Source organism: Ptychodera flava, chromosome 19, assembly GCF_041260155.1.
Source record: "Ptychodera flava strain L36383 chromosome 19, AS_Pfla_20210202, whole genome shotgun sequence".
NCBI classification, from domain to species: domain Eukaryota; kingdom Metazoa; phylum Hemichordata; class Enteropneusta; family Ptychoderidae; genus Ptychodera; species Ptychodera flava.
In genome coordinates, this window is record NC_091946.1 from 21,472,240 (window position 1) to 21,491,806 (window position 19,567).

Sequence of the window (19,567 nt, forward strand, 5' to 3'; positions counted from 1 at the left end):
AGATCAACCGTGTGTGATTTTCGGTGAAATTCCAACATCAAAATTTTTGTACACATATTTGTAACCATCCTATTCTAATCAAGTACATTTATATAAATTATGTATATCAGACATCTAAAATAGCATAAATATGAAATACAAATTATTCATAGTTTTTTCATAGACTTCCATGTATAGTGGATGGACATTTTTGGTGAAATTCCAAAATCAGATTTCTTTTACACATAATTATGTACTTGTAACCTACCTAATTTAGTAAATCAATTATCAATTATCAGACACCTATAAATGTACAGATATTGCTACTTTTATATTGAAAAAATGTTCACAGATTTCTCATACACTACCGTGGTTAGTTAATAAACATTTTCGATGTAATCCAAAATTCAAATTTCTGGCACTGACATGCACGTTTTACCTCCCACTTCAAGCAAAATGCATTTACCTAAATGATCAAACATGTATAAATGTACAGATATATCTCGTTTCGTTGGGAAAATTGTTCATAGTTTGCCGAATAGACTCCCATGTATTATGATTTGATACAGGTCTTTCAGCTTGACTGTGAACAATTGCATGTTCACCAAACATGTTTTCTTCTGAAGATCACACAGGATGTGTTGATTAGCTAGACATATTAAATTTGCCGACTCATTTAATCATTGGTTGGAAAAGCACGAAAGTCTCTCTGGTCGTAGGAAATACAACAGTTAAGTTCCTTTCTGTTTTCTTGAAGAGGTCATTAACTTGCACTCCGTGTTCTGGCATCGGTTATCAGTCTCTGCAAGGACCATATAACCCCTTGGTATGTTTTTTTTCTCTCATACATTAGGGATATGTCTTTCCTAAGACCCGACTCGGAGAGGCCTTCGTGTTTTTTTCCAACCAGTGATTAAATGAGTCGGAAACTTTTAATAACTGGCTTATCAACACATTCTTTGTGTACTTTAGAAAAAAAACCGTGTTGGATGAACATGCAAGTGTTCACAGTCAAGCTAGAAAGACCTGTATTAGGACGAAGCACTACATCGGCCACATCTTGTTTTCTAATAGTTGCGCAAAAAATGGCGACCCTCCCCTAAACAGCCTAAAGGCATGCTGAATTTTCATGACCTTCAAAACTCTTTCCGGGAAAAATTGCGACCCCCCTAAATAAATGGCCTTCATACCCAACCCCCCTAAATAACTGGTCTTCATACCCCTGTAATTTCTGTGAAGTCCCTAAGCTAAACCGCAGGCACACTGCACCAGTTTCGTGAAAGAAGGTTTTCTCGCTGAAATAATCGTTTTGAATCCAAAACATGTGTATATATCGTTTTCAAGTGCATCTACCCGCCAAGGCACGTGATGTGCTCAGTTGGCCCTGTAAAATTATCGAAGCTCACTTTTCTGACTCAATCAGAGGAAATCGCCCTCAATTGTCATCCATACTACCATTGTAAAGAATGAGTCCTACAGTATAATGGCGCAGATACAGACGGTGACCAATTCACATAATTTACACCTGGACCGACTATACTTTCGAAGTTTCAACGTTTCCAGTTCTTCTAAGTTTATCGAAAAGTTCCACCTTTTAATATCGGAGCTTTCAACATCTTTGAGCATATCATGAACATTTATCAGATATTGTGTATGGGACTTTATCGAGGGAAACTTTCTTTTCTCTCTTAAAAACAGCGGAAACACATGGTATGTCAGACAATGTACCCTCGAGCAGGAGACTATTTGCCCTGCTTACGTTGGACAAATAGCACCTGCCATCGGACACAACGTCCCTTGTTTGTGATATGAAATATAAAGTAGACAAGCGGAACAGGCTTTTTAAGACATGATACACTTTATTACACCTCATCGATAGTACTGATCTCGTGATTGGCTAAAATTCCACCACGCGACATTCAAAAAAAGTGATATTACATGGTTCGATTTGCTCTTGCCGTCGACTCTTGCCCACTACGCGCTAGCCGTTCGAACACACAGGGACGCGTTATCTTTCGAATGACGAATGTTGGTACTAAGAGTACCCATTTTCGAACATTATGACTCGATCTTTTACAACATTTTTTTTCCGTGTTTGCTTGTTCACAATAACATATCATTATTAATGAATATTTATATTTCCGTCTGATTATAAAAATAGTATTTTCAAGATTAAGTGCTTTGCCACTGTTCTTATATAAAACACCAAGGGTGGACACAAACCGGACACCTCAAAGAAACTGCTCTGTACGTCAATCATTTCAAACGGAAACTGTCATTGGACAGGTGGCGCGTGGTTCATCGGAACGCGTACGGTCTGTACGTTACCATGTACGACTCGCGCTCGAACCTTAGTAAAAATCACTGAAATTTAAAAAAAATGACCCAAAAGATATTCCACACTTCGCATATTGTTAGACAGGCACTAGTTTTAATAAGTTGTACGCATATGTCTTACTTTAATGCCATGAAACAGTCGAAAACTTTGCGAGATCCACACTTCCGGGTTGAAACACTGGGACGTCGTTTGCAATGTTTGTATTTGCACATACTTACGTCATAGGAAAGCCGGCACTTCATAGCCAATCAGCACTCGAGAAATCTATTGCGACATCGCGACCTGTAATTTGCATACAGAGCAGTTTCCCTTCGTTCAAGCAGCGAAATTACACTCCGTTTCAAATGACAAACGCCCTATTTGGTAATGTTACCGAAAAAATTATTTATTTGACGTAAGAAATGGCCATAACTATTGGTTTTGTTGGCATATACCCGTTACAATGTAGATTTTCCAAACGGTCCAGTTCGGTGTCCACCCTTGGATTTCTTATGAGTAAGAGTGTGTGTACAACTATTCATAGTACCCAAATTCGCAAGAGGTTGCAGCGTGCGCATGACACAGCTGGGAAAATAACGCGTCCCTGTGTTCGAACACAAGTTCGAAGAGCGCGCATGAATTGTAGTCAGGCCCGAATTGTGGTGTACAAGCGCCGCGCCAGGAACTCTTGCTCGAGGTTTATAAAATGCGTCATTCGAAAATTTGTGCTTCATTTCAACTTGTCGTCCGATGCGCACAGTACAAATATTGGATTTTGTGATGATTATAAATGCTCGGTCTAAGAAAATGAATAACACATGAAGATCCGGCAATATCACGATTTATGACATGCCCTCAAGCTAGTGATCGTCACCGAAATATTGATGATACCCTCGCCTGAGGCTCAGCAACATCAATATTTCGGTCAGGATCACCATCCCTTGGGCAAGCCACAAATCACCGTCATGTGTTTAAATGTTCTATTTGGCGCAACCTTGAAACATTGGCGTCAATAAGTTTATATCAGCCACATAATCTTTATCAATATATTAGTCATGGAGTGGATGTGGTAAAGACAAAGTATTCATCATGCTTAGCGATACGAATTTTATATGATTTGTCTTGTATGTGTGTATGTATGATTTGTCTTGTATATGTGCAATGAAAATGTGATCGTGCGACGATCTGAACTAGTCATCCCTACCGTCATATGGACCCATTACCTTTCGATCCCTGAACATCGCCCACAACTTTAAGAGCTCATTTTAGTAGTCATTTTAGTAGTTAAAAAGAAGTTTAAACAGTCGTTTAGCGGCAAGGGTTTCCAATACATTCTTTGGTACTGTTTGAGAGGAACCAGTGGTTCCACTGTTTTGCTCTTTCTTCCTTTTGGTCGTTACCCACAATGTAGTTGTTTTGTATCACCACTGGTTGTTTAGGGATGTCGCGTAGTTCTGGCTTTCTATACCACTGTCCACTGAAAAATTGGTCTTCTGGCAACCACTGTATTTTGAGTCCTTCCGTTTTAATCAAGCCGTTCAAGATTCCCATGTCCCCAGCAGTTCTCCCAGTACCGTTGTGGTAGGCCGCCGAGATTTGATCCAGTCTCTCTCTGAGTTTTTTCCACATACGATATGTCCATGACGTGGCATTCAGAAAAATAAAGCCAGCCATCGCCCTCTTGTTCTCTCTACCGGCATTATTTGCGGTGGCTACGATGTCGACATTAGAGTAACGGTCAATAAAGTCCATTGGATTTGCCAGCCAGACAGCATCTGATTCCACAAGGAATACAGCCACCGATATGTTTAAAATGGAATCAACTACTCTGACTCGATAGCACATAAACTCATTGTAAGCATCTTCTTGGAACTTCATACTTTTTGAGTCACCAAATTTTTGTAACACGACATTCAAATGTGCTTTCCATTCTCTGAGAGCCCAATACGCCTGACTATCACTTGTGATGAAGATTGTGAACGGCAGTACATTCATGCATTCCACATTACAAATCCAACTTTTTGTCATGTTGATGTAGCCGAGATTCAGAAACTGCATTATGACCAAACCTTTGAGTCCCTTTATTTTCTCAACAGTTGACAGCAGACCGGAATTTGGCTCTAGCTTTGTTGGCGTGCTTTTTGTAGCAGGTTTAGTCACCATACTTCTGCTGAGAGAATGCTGTCTGATTTCTTGACTGCGGTGGTCAGGCAGAACAAGTAATGTAGTTGGTGAAAGTTTCTCATATTTTGTTGTTTGGTACAGCTTTCTGTCCGCTGGGTCAACTTCAGCTTCAAATCCACTTCTCGCCCTCCAAGACTCATTCATTTTATCTTCACTTCCGACAGATCTCTGGCCACTGTAGTCCATGCCGGGCACATTCTTTGAACGTTTTCCCGGCTTGATAAAATGGCGGACATAGCCCAAAAACACAATCGAAAATATGAATAGTACAAACAGAAGCTTGAAGCGTGATACAGTCATTATCCTGTAACGTCCTTTTGATTTCTTGTGAAGGAGTAGGTCTTGCTGATGTCGTTATGATTATGCCACAGAGTTAGTAAAGTAGACTGTGGTACACTGTGTGCATAAATAGCTGTAAAAGTTTGAAATCACATGTTATGGTGAAGTATCTCATAAATGAAGCCAACACAATGATTTACTGGGACTCCACACGTAGTGTTCATAGCAATCGCTCCCCATTGGCTTTCAAATGCTATTAAGCTTGCAACAGATGAAGAAGGGAGTTTTCCAGACTTGGCAGCTGTTTATTATTAACAACTTACAGCAACAATTTGTCACAAATCGGCAGAGGTATCAGCCTAGTGTCGATTTTTCGACTTAATCTTCTTCCGTTGGCCAGAGCTTATTTTAGGCAAGTAAGGCTCCATTCACAAACACCCCTTGAGGGGAGGTGGCTGGTTAGGAGAATCCAAAAACAAGTTCCCTTATTTTTTAAATGCCTCCCTAACAACCTCAAAACGCCTTCGATTGCCCCCCTCCTTCGGACATGCTATAATCTTGAACCCCACAAAATAAAATTGGCCTGATTTTGGACAGGAAAATTTTTTTTCGGGGTGTTTGTGTATGTGTTTACTCTAGAGTGTATATATATATATATATATATATATATATATATATATATATATATATATATATATATATATATATATATATATATATACATTTGAAATAGTACGTTAAAAATTGAACTGAATGAGTGGCTATTTTGAAATATGTTGTAATTGGCTTGACGTTTTTCACTGGCTTATGTCCAGTTTTCCCATTGGCTTATGTCCAGTTTTCCCATTGGCTTATGTCCAGTTTTCCCATTGGCCTATGTCCAGTTTTCCGATTGGCTGATGTACTTATATTTTGATGAGATTCAAGCCTTGTTTTGAGTTGTACCACTTTGTTGAAGGTATATCAGTAAAGGAAAGTTGTATTTAATCAGTAGGGAGATGCTTAATTGTGTTAGTGATAAACATTAGTTTGTAGGTGGAGATAGAGGCACGTACAAATACTGTAAGCTTTGATAATCTAGGGTTGAATTTAAAATGTCATTTAAAAAAGGCCTAACACAGTGAGGACTTTGACACCTGTACCAGAATTTGGAATGGGCCAGAGCAAATATGGCGTCCAGTGATTGCACTTGAGCAGCGATACTAACTACATATACTGCCTCATGCAATTAATTTTCTAAGTATCTTTCTTCGTGATTCATATTTGAAAGACATTCTGTGTGTGTGTCTCTAGATTAGTTGAGCAAATATTAATGTGATTGAGGGTGGGAGACAGTTTTACTGGCAAGATCGATTGCTACGGCCATGGAAGTATTATACTTCCATGCTACAGCTGTATACAGCTGTACTGCGTGAGGGCGCCCTCAAGAATCCATCAGATTTTGAAATGGAAAGTTTTACTTGTTGGTGTACAAGTCTAATTAGTACGCATAACACCAAAATAAAAATATCAAAAACTATAGAAGCTGATAAAAAGGATCTTCAGACTGATTAAATAACGGTAGTCAGAAGGTTTGACAAACTTTACAAATATAAATAAGGGAGCCTTCAGTAATTATAGGGGGCTGGGCCGGAAAAATTGGGGGCAGGGTCAGTTTTTAGAGAACAATTCAAGGGGGAGGGTCACTTTTTATGAACCTATCTTAGGGGGAGGGTCACTTTTGACAGAAGCTGATTTTATGGCCAAAACTTTGATTGTCCATGTGATATTTCCTGAATAGCAAATCACCAACAAAATACATGCACATTATAGACCGCTCAAAAGACCACAATGCATAGTGAATCGACATTTCAGTTAAATTCCAAAATCAAATTTGTTACACAACCATAGACTTGTAACCGCTCTAGTCTAATCAAGAAAATTAATATCAATAATCAAGCATACATATATGCACAGATTAATCTAATTTTGTACTAACAAAAAAATCATTCATAGTTTCATCATAGACCGCAATGCATAGTGAATCGACATTTCAGTGAATTTCCAAAATCAAATTTCTTGCACAACCATTGATTTGTAACCACTCTAGTCTAATCAAGAAAAGTAATATCAATAATCAAGAGTACACAAATGTAAAGATTTACCTATTTTTGTATTGGAAAAAACTATTGATAATTTCATCATAGACACCATGAATAGTGGTGTGCGTGAAATTCCCCCAGGCCAAACTCTCCCTGTAATTACTGAAAGCTCCCTAAGTTATTGAATTTAAGTTACTTTTTTAAATATTACAACAGATATAGCATTATATTGGGTAATTTAAGTGTTGGCAGCCATGGTGTTTTGTGTTTATGAATCAATGCTTGGCTCACTGAAAGTCTGTTGTTCCTTATTTGTTGGTAAATTTTACCATATTTAAGGAACACTTGACTGTATCTTCTCACAATTATTCTTTACATTAACATTAGAAATGCTTAGACTTCTGTCTGTCAACATAACATACATATGCATAAAATATGCATGTAGGCCCAATAACCAGTATCATTAAGGTAAATAATTTGCCATGCTGTGTTCGTGAACTGCAGATTTCATACTGATTAGGGAGCGTTCAGTTATTATGGCCGGTGGGCCGGCAAATTCTTCCTGCGCATCAGTCAAAATAAGAGAACCCCCCCTACCCATTGTACCAAAAAATTGATGACCCCCCCTTTCAAGATGACAAAAATTTCATGCCCCCCCCCCATTGCTTGAGTAAAGCTGCACACACAAACACCTCGGGGGTATTGAGCAATAGAATCCCCCTAAAAGAGCTTAAATTTTTATAAATGACCTTCCTTACAAAACTCAAAAGGTGTTAATGCTCAGATTTCCCCTTCTGACTTGCTATAATTTTGAAATTACCCCTCAAAGGGGTTGGACAGGTGGATCGCAATATTTTTGCGCAAGCGTGTGTGTACAAAATTTTGATATTTGGATTTAATTAAAAATCAGCTGTTGATAATGTTGATTCACTATACATGGTATACATATATTTTCTCATACATGTATGAGAAATCTATGTAATACTTTTGCAATGCAAAACTATATCTGTGCATTTAGATATTTGATAATTTACATACATGTACTTAAATGAAATAGGGGTGTTACAACTGGCATGTCGACAACAAGTTTGACCTTGGAATTTCACCAAAAATATTCATCCACTATACATGGGAGTCAATGATAAAATTGTGAATAATTTTTTTTCCAATGAAAAACTTGGTATACTTGTGCATATACAGATGTTCAATAATTAACATAATTTTACTTGATTAGAATATGATGGTTAAAGGTGCATATTATGTGTACAAGAAATCTGATTATGGAACTTCACTGAAAATGTTCATCCATTATACATGGGAGTCTATGAGGAAAGTATGAATAATTTTTTTCCAATACAAAAATAAGTAAACCCATGTATTTATGTACTCTCGATTATTGATATCAATGTACTTGATTAGATTAGGGTGGTAACAAATGGATGTGTTCGCCAGAAATTGGATTTTGGAATTATACCACAAGTAGATTCACTGTACATGGGCGTCTTTGAGGAAATTAATAATTTTTTTCCAATACAAAACTATCAAACTCTGTGTATTTATAGACATTTGATCATTCATTTTAAAGTACTTAGTTAGCCTAGGATTGTTAAAGGTTGATATGTGTGCAAGAAATTGGATTTTGGAATTTCACCAAAATGTTGATTCACTATATATTGGAGTCTATGAGAAAACTAAGAATAATTTTTTTACAATGCTAAACTAAATTAATTTGTGCTTTTATAGGTGTTTGATAATTGATACAAATGTACTTGATTCAAATAGGGTATTTAAAAGTTCAGATGTGGACAACAATTATGATATTGGAATTTCACCTAATGGTACTAGTAGTCTCAGCACAGGTAACTGTTAAATAATTTCCCTGACAAAACTTGCTGTATCTCTAACATGTAAGTAATAGGAATTGTTCATCGCCTCAGTGCAGTGAGCTTGATTTACAATAAGACAAGTCTCAGAGTTGTCAAGTCAAGATGTTCATGTGACAGATAATTGTACTTTTGTTCAGATTTACAGATGAATAACTTCAGAGAATGAAATCATGCAACGAATCATTTTTATCTCCAAGAATACTTCTGAACATTGAAACTGCTTTTTGACGGGACAGATACTTATGAAAATTAGGTGACCCCCCCTCTGAGCTGTTTGAAAAATATATGACCCCCCTCCCTTTTGCAGTTTTCAAATTTGAGGTGAACCCCCCCCCCCCCTGGATTTTGCCGGCCCACCCCGGCCATAATAACTGAACGCTCCCTTAGTACGCTTTGCCAAACTTAATCTGCAAACATCAAGATATCTCTTATAAATATCCCTCTGATATGTTAATTTTATGCGTCCGAAGGGTGCCGACGAAAACTTCAATCGAATGATGGAATTCGTGGCTGGTACGATGCATTTTAAGCTTGTTTTACCCGATGGCTTACACAGTCACTGCCGCCCCCCCCCCCCCTTCGAGCATTTCAAAAACATGGTGATCCCCTCATCACCAAAGTCAAAAACAGGGTCCCCATGAATCCACCGCCCCAAAGCTGAAGAAACTGACCAGTACCATATTTATACCGCGAAATCGCAACTTATCTAAAGTGTTTTACTTGCAGGCTGAATGTTATTATTCGGGAAACTATGGTCGATGGTGGGCCAATTATGACATCACACCAAATCGCGCACATAAGGAATCAGTCAACAATGATTGGCTTTCTCAATAACAATATATCCATATATAGGCATGACCATTCATGCATAGTCGACTTCACCAAGATGACGAACCTATTTTAAACTCAACATAACCTTGTTGGAGATATACACATGTTACTGACAATTCTTATCAAAATAAGTTTACTGTTGAGCCACAACGTCTGACTGATAACAGTTAAACTGTAACTGCTTTTATACTTGTCAAATTTGCATCATTCCGCTACAGAAGTAAGATGGACAGAATTGTCGATATTTTATATTCCTGATGGCGATATCAATATCTATAAAAACACTATCTTTTGTGATCTTTCAGAAATAAAAAAACTAACCACCAGTAATGAATATTTGACATTGGAGGTTTACCATGCTTTGATATTACCTATGAAAGTCATTATGTCTTTAAATAATGTACTAGGCGACTGATGCTGTATGTTGTGGGTTCGAACCCGATTGAAAACTAGCCGTATTTTCTACCCTGGGTTGATAGTTCTGCTGGTGGACAGAATTGTCCCCGAGACTACTCGTTCGCCCAGTTATAGCGTTGTATTCATTGCTTCGCTTCGATAAAGTTTGCGTGTGCGATGTGTGATAGTGAGCGTACGTGGGTGAGCGCTTCACGAACTATACAACGTGTGGAGCGGTCGCAGTCGGAAAAATGTAACAACTTAGCCGGCTATTGAACCACTCTTTTATGAGAGTGCGGATTTAGCCGTGTGGTTCTGTCTGCTGCCTCTCCGTCGGGCGACTGATGTCGTATGTTGTGGGCTCGAACCCGATTGAAAACTAGCTGTAGTTTAAAGTGACCCTACCAGTGCAGTAAAAATCAATTGTAACATTTGTAGAGTAAGAGAGTTCAAACTACACTCTCTGTCCTTGTGTACCAAGATTTATCGATGATTCTAAAAACGTAAAATCATTTGTAGTTTATAGAGAAGTTTATTGACTGCCGAGCACAATTTCAGATAATCCTTTGTCCATGAGGAACCCTTTGTAACACGAAAAGGGAATCGAAAATATAATCCGTATGAAAATAAACATGATGCGTTTTCCAAACATGATTCACATGCGTACAACTAGTTACTCTGGAAGAATTTAACAGTGTTTTCTATAGTTTCTGTAGAGGTGAGGAATAGACATCAAATCAGGTCCAATAATCGTTATAATTCAAGGTAAACTATGAAATTTACCAGGTCCAAGGAACATATAGATGATGACAAAGGCAATGGGGCCATCTTGAACCACGAAATAGTGGTGGTACCAGGTGTCCGAAATGGGTAAGCGTACCCTGCCAGCTAGCCGCACCCGTCAAGATTGACCCAAAGTGACAAATTCATTGTTATTTGGTGAATTCACCAAATTACTTTTGTGAGTCAAAATTTGGTATGCTGTCACTCATCATTTGAGAAACAGACAGGTCATATTTTGATGCAACATCTCCGTATCTACCGTAGAACTTCTTAAATGATTTCACTAATCTACTTTCTGAGAATCCTTGCCTCACTAACTTTTGAGCTAATAGGCTGTGTCTAACTCGAAAGTCTTCATATGAATGGCATGCTCTACTGTATCTGAGGAGTTGTGAAATATACACACCATAAGCTGGAGATGATGGTATATTGCTCGACAAAAAGGGAAAGTTTATGATTTCAAAATTGAAATCTTCTCTTTTGTCATACAGCTTAGTATATAGTGTATTATGTCTAATTTCAAACAATACATCTAGGTATGATGCCGAGTCCACACTTTCAGTTGTTTCTTTTATTTCTAATGATCTGGGTAGATGTGGTGTAGATAATGGGATATACCAGGATTGTTAAACTGATGAGATCATCAATATATCTGTGGGTGTTGTTAAATCGCTTGGCAATCCTTTTACACCCAGATTTCTGAAGTGATTGCATGAACTCTGCTTCATACGAATACAAAAATAAGTCTGCAAGAAGTGGGGCGCAGTTTGTGCCCATGGGAATGCCTATAGTTTGCCTGAATGTCATGCCAGCAAATTTGATAAATATGTTGTCAATTAGGAAATATAGCATTTGAATCACCTCAACATCACTGTATTTGAGTTTGGCATCACTGTTGTTGGTGAAATAGCCTAAGTTGCGCTTGATGGCAATGTATTCATACCTACGACTACCATTCTTGTAAAAGAAGGCTTTCTTCACGAGAGATGATAGCCTGTCTTTAAGTTTGTTATGTGGGATGGTTGTGTACAACGTTGAAAAATCAAATGTGTGGATTGAATTGTACATGTTTTTGTTATTTTGTAAAATATGTAACAATTCTTTGGAGTTCTTTAATATCCACATTTGATTGACCCCACTAGTTTCATAAATTTTGTCACAATACCGTACCAAACCAGATTTAATAGTTGATAAAATGATGGTTAAAAGTTGTGACAAGCGTTTTGTTGTACACTTACTGGAACCAGCTATGAAACGTTGTTTATAGGGATTCTTATGGATCTTAGGAATCCAATATAGATTAGGTAATACCTTGTCATCTTGCGCTAACTCGATGCCAAACTCACTCAAAACTGTTGAATGGTTCTGCAATATTTCCTCTTCAGATAAGGTTGAAAGAGAGTATGTTGTGCTACTCTCATCATCTGAGTTAATCTGAAGTTCGTTCTTTAAACATTGAGTGTAATATTGCTTGCAGACAAAAATGATGTTGTTTGATGCTTTGTCTGCAGGCACAACAACATATTTATCGTGTAAAGAATCTAGACATTCCCGTACAGAAGGGTCATCGAAGGCAGATGTAGTGTTGATGACAGTGTATAAAGAACGAAGACGTGACATGCGAGATTTTACCTTATCACGGACTGTGCGAAGCCAGTCCGAAAGACATCCAACGTCTTCGTCTTCAAGGGCAGCCCACTTCTTAGCATAAGCCTCAGCAGCATCCATAATTAACTTAAAGTTAAAGTTCCAGTTTACTTTGGGTGGCTCGCGATATTTTGGGCCAAACTGGAACAGCTGCCGAAGCTTAGGATGTGGAACTATTTTCATGTCACCTGTTATTATATGACCGTGAGGTTTGTAACAAAAGGGAGATGACATACAATCACAAGTACCATCATGAACATTGTTCCTAATATCAATTTCTTTCAAGACCCTATTGTAATTAAACAATTTCCTACCTACGGTCTTAGAATAGGTATAGGCTGTTATGCTTGTAGTAGGCCGCATACGATAGAAATTATGAGTTTCTAGAGATGATAGGATAGCCAAATGGCCATGAAATGACATTAGTTTCTGAACTCTTCTTTGCTGACCTTTGCCTAGCAACAATCTCCAAGTGACTGCCGTTTGCGATAGATGCATAATGCAGTCCCACAAGGTTGGCAGTTTTTGTTTAGCTTCAATCGATAAAAAAAAAACCTAGCAGATTACCGGGTGTTCCCACATCTCTCAGCGAGTAAACTGATAAATTATGGCGATACACAGAGTTAGATATTCAGCATTGCAAGGCTTTACAGCAAAATACTATAATTCAAATAGTATTGGATAGCCATGTGGCACCAGGCGTAAATACAGCAGATTGAGTAATAAGCAATGTTGCTTGGTGTTCAGCTATGTGCCTGGACAAATACTTTGATATAAGTGTGTCATGTTATGCTAAATTTAAAGGCCGTATAAGACTGTCAACAGTCACTCGTTCCTTCTTTGCCTAAATAATGATGTGTTCAGTGTGTCAAATGCAGTAGAATGGGTTAGAAGAACGCTTTTTATTACACTATTACTCGAGGGCTAGTGCTTAAGGCATGAGAGACTGTTTTACCGCTCTGTCACGCACAGCGTCAGGAAAAGTCGACATGGCATTATAATGAATGACAGACAGGGTCAACGTTAAGAGTCACAGAAAGTGCACGATGTATCACGTATGGGTACTTGCCGAGGAAATTTGTCAGGCGTAGCAACATCGACCAGAATTGAGAGATCCTAAACACTATGATATTTGGGGTTAATTTTGGGAAATACCAAAATTAGTAGTTGGCAATGATCAACTACAAAGGCTCGAAATTAATGGTAGTTCCTGATCCTGTGAAAGCCAAGATTACAGTACCTTGGAACAGCTAAGGGAGCTTTCAGTAATTACAGGGGGGTGGGCCGGGGAATTTCGCGAACACCTGTACCGTAAAATGTGACCCTCCCCCTATCCTCCTGTCTAAAATGTGACCCTCCCGCTTGTCCAACATTCTGAAACGTGACCCTCCCCCCCCCCCCCAACCACTGCGGTATTCTCCCGGGAATAACTAAAACAGTATCAGCTAATTTACATAACAATGGGTTCAATTGTTATGTTAGGGACAAATTACAGAGGGGAGGGCTGGTGTTTTCGGAGGGACAGTCGCAATTTATCACGCAAGAATTGTTGAAGAGATATGGTATTTCATACAGTGTAGGGAGGGTCACCATATTTTGTGCAACTATAAGAAGGCAAGATGTAGCTGATTTAGTGCTTCATCCAAAATATCAAATCATAATACATGGAGTCTATAAGGCAAATTATTGATAATTTACACCCACAAAACATGCTATATCTGTATTTTATATATGTTTGATAATGTATTTAAATGTACTTTGCTTGAATTGGGAAGTAAAATGAACATTTGTGTACAAGAAATTGATTTCTGAATTTCATCTAAAAAGTTGGTTCACTATCCATGGTGTTTATGATGAAATTATGAATAGTTTTCCAATACAAAAATAGGTAAATCTTTGCATTTGTGTACTCTTGATTATTGATATTAATTTTCTTGATTAGACTAGAGTGGTTACAAGTCTATGGTTGTGTAAGAAATTTGATTTTGGAATTTCACCAAAATGTCATTCAATACACTATGTATTGGGGTCTATGATGAAACTATGAATAATTTTTTTTCAGTACAAAATTAGATAAATCTGTGCATTTATGCATGCTTGATTATTTAGATTATTGTTCTTGATTAGACTACAGTGGTTACAAGTCTATGGTTGTGCAAGAAATATGATTTCGGAATTTCACCAAAATGTCCGTACACTATGCATTGGGGTCTATGATGAAACTATGAATAATTTTTTTCAGTACAAAATTAGATAAATCTGTGCATTTATGTATGCTTGATTATTCACATTGTTGTTCTTGATAAGACTAGAGTGGTTACAAGTCCATGGTTGTGCAAGAAATTTGATTTGGAATTTAACCCAAATGTAGATTCACTATGCATTGGGGTCTATGATGAAACTATGAATAATTTTTTTTCAGTACAAAATTAGATAAATCTGTGCATTTATGTATGCTTGATTATTCACATTATTGTTCTTGATTAGACTAGAGTGGTTACAAGTCCATGGTTGTGCAAGAAATTTGATTTTGGAATTTCACCCAAATGTCGATTCACTATGCATGGGGGTCTATGATGAAACTATGAATAATTTTTTTCAGTACAAAATTAGATAAATCTGTGCATTTATGTATGCTTGATTATTCACATTATTGTTCTTGATAAGACTAGAGTGGTTACAAGTCCATGGTTGTGCAAGAAATTTGATTTTGGAATTTCACCAAAATGTCAATTCACTATGCATTTGGGTCTATGATGAAACTATGAATAATTTTTTTTCAGTACAAAATTAGATAAATCTGTGCATTTATGTATGCTTGATTATTAAGATTATTGTTCTTGATTAGACTAGAGTGGTTACAAGTCTATGGTTGTGTAAGAAATTTGATTTTGGAATCTCACCAAAATGTCAATTCACTATGCATGGCAGTCTATAAGTGTGTGCGTATTTTGTTGCTGATTTCCTATTCAGGAAATATCACACGGACAATCAAAGTTTTGGCCATAATATCAGCTTCTGTCAAAAGTGACCCTCCCCCCAAGATAGGTTTATAAAAAGTGACCCTCCCCCTTGAACTGTTTTCTAAAAAGTGACCCTCCCCCCAATTCCCCGGCCCACCCCCCTGTAATTACTGAAGGCTCCCTAATTTCTGAAAAATTGTATTCCATTGGGACCAACACTTATTCACACGTATAATAGACTGAAACCGCAGTGTTCAGGTATCTGAATGATTTTTGTTGAGATATCTGGATGTTTGCGGAAGTCTTATGCAAAGCATCATACCAGCCACTATTGCATTATTCAGTTACACTTTTCGACGGACCCTACGGGCGCATAACTTTAATACATCACAGATAAATATCAGAGATATCTGGATGTTTGCAAATAGAAAGTATGTTTTTACCAATCAGTATGATATCTGCAGTTCATTTAAAAAGCATGACAAATTCCTGAATCTTTTCTGTTTTATCGATGAGAATTCAGTATAAGAAAGCAACATGCACTAATATTTCACAATACATTGATACAGTGACATGCCACATGTTTTCAGTAAAAATATGTTTTTTTCACTACTAAAATGATAATAAACAAAACGCAGTTGTTGTCATTAGTAGCTGTGCTGTTATAGCTTCAACGTTAAAAGAAAAGGTCCTCTCAGACACGGCGAGCATCAGATTTGGCTACAGCTTATAAATTAGCTCTCTAGGGCTTCTCAGGAGATGTAATTGGATGGCTCGAAAGTCTAAACATCAATGTCTATTAAACGTAACCGTTATTGTCTTTTTAAATATTGTATCTAAAATTTCTCCAGTTTTATTGCAATACCCGCCTTTATTACCATCGAGGATTGAAGACATAATGACGCAAAAAGTGAAAAAAAACACACTCAATGAATTGTGTCACTTATATGATGATAAACCGAGTAAAATAATGATAAGGCAAACATTTCTTACAAATCTGGTGAATATAAAAAGAATAGCAGTTGAATGGTCAGATGACTATAACCTGATAGTTTATCGCTATAAATTTAGGAACGTCTTCTTGGTAACATGAACTGAAATTTTAAAACGCTTGTCTCAGCGTTGTAAACAGTACAATTCCTAAATATTTGTAATTGTCTACTGGATCTAATCCAATTACAAAAGTGAATCTTAGCTCGATTATTGAAGCACCCTTTTCTGAGATGGGGATTTATCAGAGCGGTTCTTACCGCCGATGTCTTTGCTAGGTGAATAGCTACCGTAGTTTGTGGGTTCGACTCCGATCGAGAATTTACCAAAGTTCTCGTAGCAATTTCATATTCGTGACAATTGTTGTGGACAAATGCTTTACAGATAAATCTTAAGTTTCTATTTTGGAGTGTTAGTGTATCTTAGTACGCGCCTCGATTTTGACTTTTGCTCAGTTGTTTGTAATGAAACGTAAAACTATTCACTATCGAAATCGAGAACAAAACTCACAGGTCATCCTGCAAAATCTGGTAATGAAGAAACAAATCACTAATATTCACCATGCAAAACTTGAAATTCCAAATGGCCGTCATCCTTGTGTTGACTCTACGGGTTAACATAAATGTTTGGATTTCCACAAAAATAAGCGAGTAAAAACTTTATTTACTCCATAACCTTCAATAGAACTCATTGATGATCGTGAAAGGGTTGCCGCATATAAAAGTTACCCAACGTTAAAAGTACTGCCCAAAGTTAAAAGTACAGTGCCATTTACCTTACGGGTAACATAAATGTTTGGATTTACACAAAAATAAGCCAGTAAAAATTTTATTTACTCCATAACCTTCAAACGAATCCTAAAAAGAGGTAATAGACCACTAAATCTTGCAATTTACATGTATTTATCTACTTGTGGCCAGATGTCCTTTATTGCATACTTTTATTAACTGTCTTTATGTGAAATTCACCATTACAAAACATAATAAAAGAAACGTCTACGAACGTAGAAGCATTCTTAAGTCCATAATTTTGTATAATTGCCAACATCTGTCGTAACGTTTCGGATTCAGTATATTTATAATTCTGCCGACCCTAAGCACCCTCATTGATGATCATGGGATGGATGACGCATAAGCTGCCCAACGTCAAAAGTGCTGCATTTTGTTTCTTCTGTACTGCCATTTAACAATGAATGTACAAGGAATTTTGAACAGAAAGCGTTACTTGTTGATAACAGGGCACGGAATTCAGTGAAATGCATTGTGCTGTTTCCTTTGAGTGTAGATTTCTTAAACGATACTCTGTAAGAGACTTTCACACACCTGGAAACACTGATTGATGGGTTTTGAAAAACAAATGAAGAATTATAAATTTATGTTCGATATGCCTATCGTTGATAAGCCTCTGAGATAGACAACGAGAGACAATATCTCGAGGGGAAAGAACGTTAACTATCTTGAGAGCCCTTTTAAGTGAGTCCCCCATATCAGACTTCGATATCTCTGGATATGCCGCCATTAGTTCTTACTCGAAGTAACTGATGAATAAATGTAATTACAATATACAGATATTTGGATGTTGGTTGCATGAACAACTTTGGCATCGCTGTGCAGGCCATCATTCCATCCTTTTGATAACCCTTCTAAGAACAATAAGAAGCGGCCGAGAAAAGTTATGTTCATGAAATTCTAAAGTGACCCTACCAGTACAGTACAAATCAATCGTAAGATTCGGAGAGTACGAGAGTTCATACTGCAATTTCTGTCTTTGTATGCCAAGATTAATCGATAATTCTAAACACGTAAAATCATTTGTAGCTTATAGAGAAGTTTAAAAGGTCGATTAGCGGCAAGGGTTTCCAATACATTCATTGGTACTGTTTGAGAGGAACCAGTGGTTCCACAGTTTTGCTCTTTCTTCCTTTCGGCCGTTACCCACAATGTAGTTGTTTTGTATCACCACTGGTTGTTTAGGGATGTCGCGTAGTTCTGGCTTTCTATACCACTGCCCACTGAAAAATTGGTCATCTGGCAACCACTGTATTTTGAGTCCTTCCCTACGAATCAAGCCATTCAAGATTCCCATGTCCGCGATAGTTCTCCCAGTACCATTGTGGTAGGCCGCCGAGATATGATCCAGTCTCTCCCTGAGTTCTTTCCATATACGACGTGTCCATGACGTAGCATTTAGAAAAATAAAGCCAGCCATTGCTGTCTTGTCCTCTTGACCGGCATTGTTTGCAGTGGCCACGATGTCGACATTTGAATAGCGCTCAATGAAGTTTGTAGGATTTGCCAGCCAGACAGCATCTGACTCCACAAGGAATACAGCCACCCCTGTGTTCAAAATTGAATCTACTATTCTGACTCGATAGCCCATGAACTCATTGTAAGAATCTTCGTGGAATTTCATACTTTTTGAGTTACCAAATTTTTGTAACACGACATTCAAATGTGGTTTCCATTCTCTGAGAGCCCAATACGCCTGACTATCACTTGTGACGAAGATTGTGAAGGGCAGTACATTCATGCATTCCACATTACAAATCCAACTTTTCGTCATGTTGATGTAGCCGAGATTCAAGATCTGCACTATGACCCAACCTTTGAGTCTTCTTGTTTTCTCTACAGTTGATAACAGATCGAAATTTTGCTCATTTGACGTGTTTTTTGTAGTAGGTGGTGTCAGCATACCTCTGCTGAGTGACTGCACATTGCCATTTTGACTGTGCTGGGCTGGCAGAACAGTGTTTTGAAGCAGCTTTTCATAGCCTGATGATGGGTGTATCTTTCTGTTTGCCTCGTCATTTTCATTTTTAGATCCGATTTGAGACTTTTCATGAGCACTTCTGTTGTGGTCTTCATGGCCGACCAAGTTGTAGCCGCTGTGCTGACTGCCGAGCACAATTTCAGATAACCCTTTGTCCATGAGGAAACCTCTGTAACACCAAAAGGGAATCGAAAATATGATCACCATGAATAAGAACTTGATGTGTTTTCCAAACATGATTCAGCTGTGTCCAACCGGTTACTCTGGAAGAACTGAATCGTTTCTTCTAGTTGTTGTAGAGATGATGAAAATAATGCAGTTATGCCTGTAGTAGTCCGTATATGATAGAAGTTACGAGTTGCTGATCATGATAGGGCAGCCAATTTACATGAAGTGACATTAGTTTCTGAACTCATCTTCGCTGACTATTGCCTAGCAACAATCTCCAAGTGACTGTCATTT

The 19,567-nt window shown here is 37.7% G+C and overlaps 2 protein-coding genes across 2 annotated transcripts; both read right to left on the reverse strand.

Annotated features, from left to right (window-relative positions):
* Nucleotides 1-3,604: 3,604 nt before the first annotated feature.
* LOC139118084 (uncharacterized) lies at nt 3,605-4,666 on the reverse strand. The gene has a single exon (XM_070681379.1). It carries the CDS (start codon nt 4,664-4,666, stop codon nt 3,605-3,607), a length of 1,062 nt encoding a protein of 353 aa, XP_070537480.1.
* A 13,512-nt stretch (nt 4,667-18,178) lies between these two features.
* On the reverse strand, nt 18,179-19,264 carry LOC139118085 (uncharacterized). The gene has a single exon (XM_070681380.1). The coding sequence runs from the start codon at nt 19,262-19,264 to the stop codon at nt 18,179-18,181; it is 1,086 nt and encodes a 361-aa protein (XP_070537481.1).
* Between the last annotated feature and the right edge of the window lie 303 nt (nt 19,265-19,567).

Coding starts and splice junctions, on each gene's coding strand:
- LOC139118085 (XM_070681380.1), bottom strand. CDS start 19,264: ATGGACAAAGGGTTATCTGAAATTGTGCTCGGCAGTCAGCACAGCGGC.
- LOC139118084 (XM_070681379.1), bottom strand. CDS start 4,666: ATGGACTACAGTGGCCAGAGATCTGTCGGAAGTGAAGATAAAATGAAT.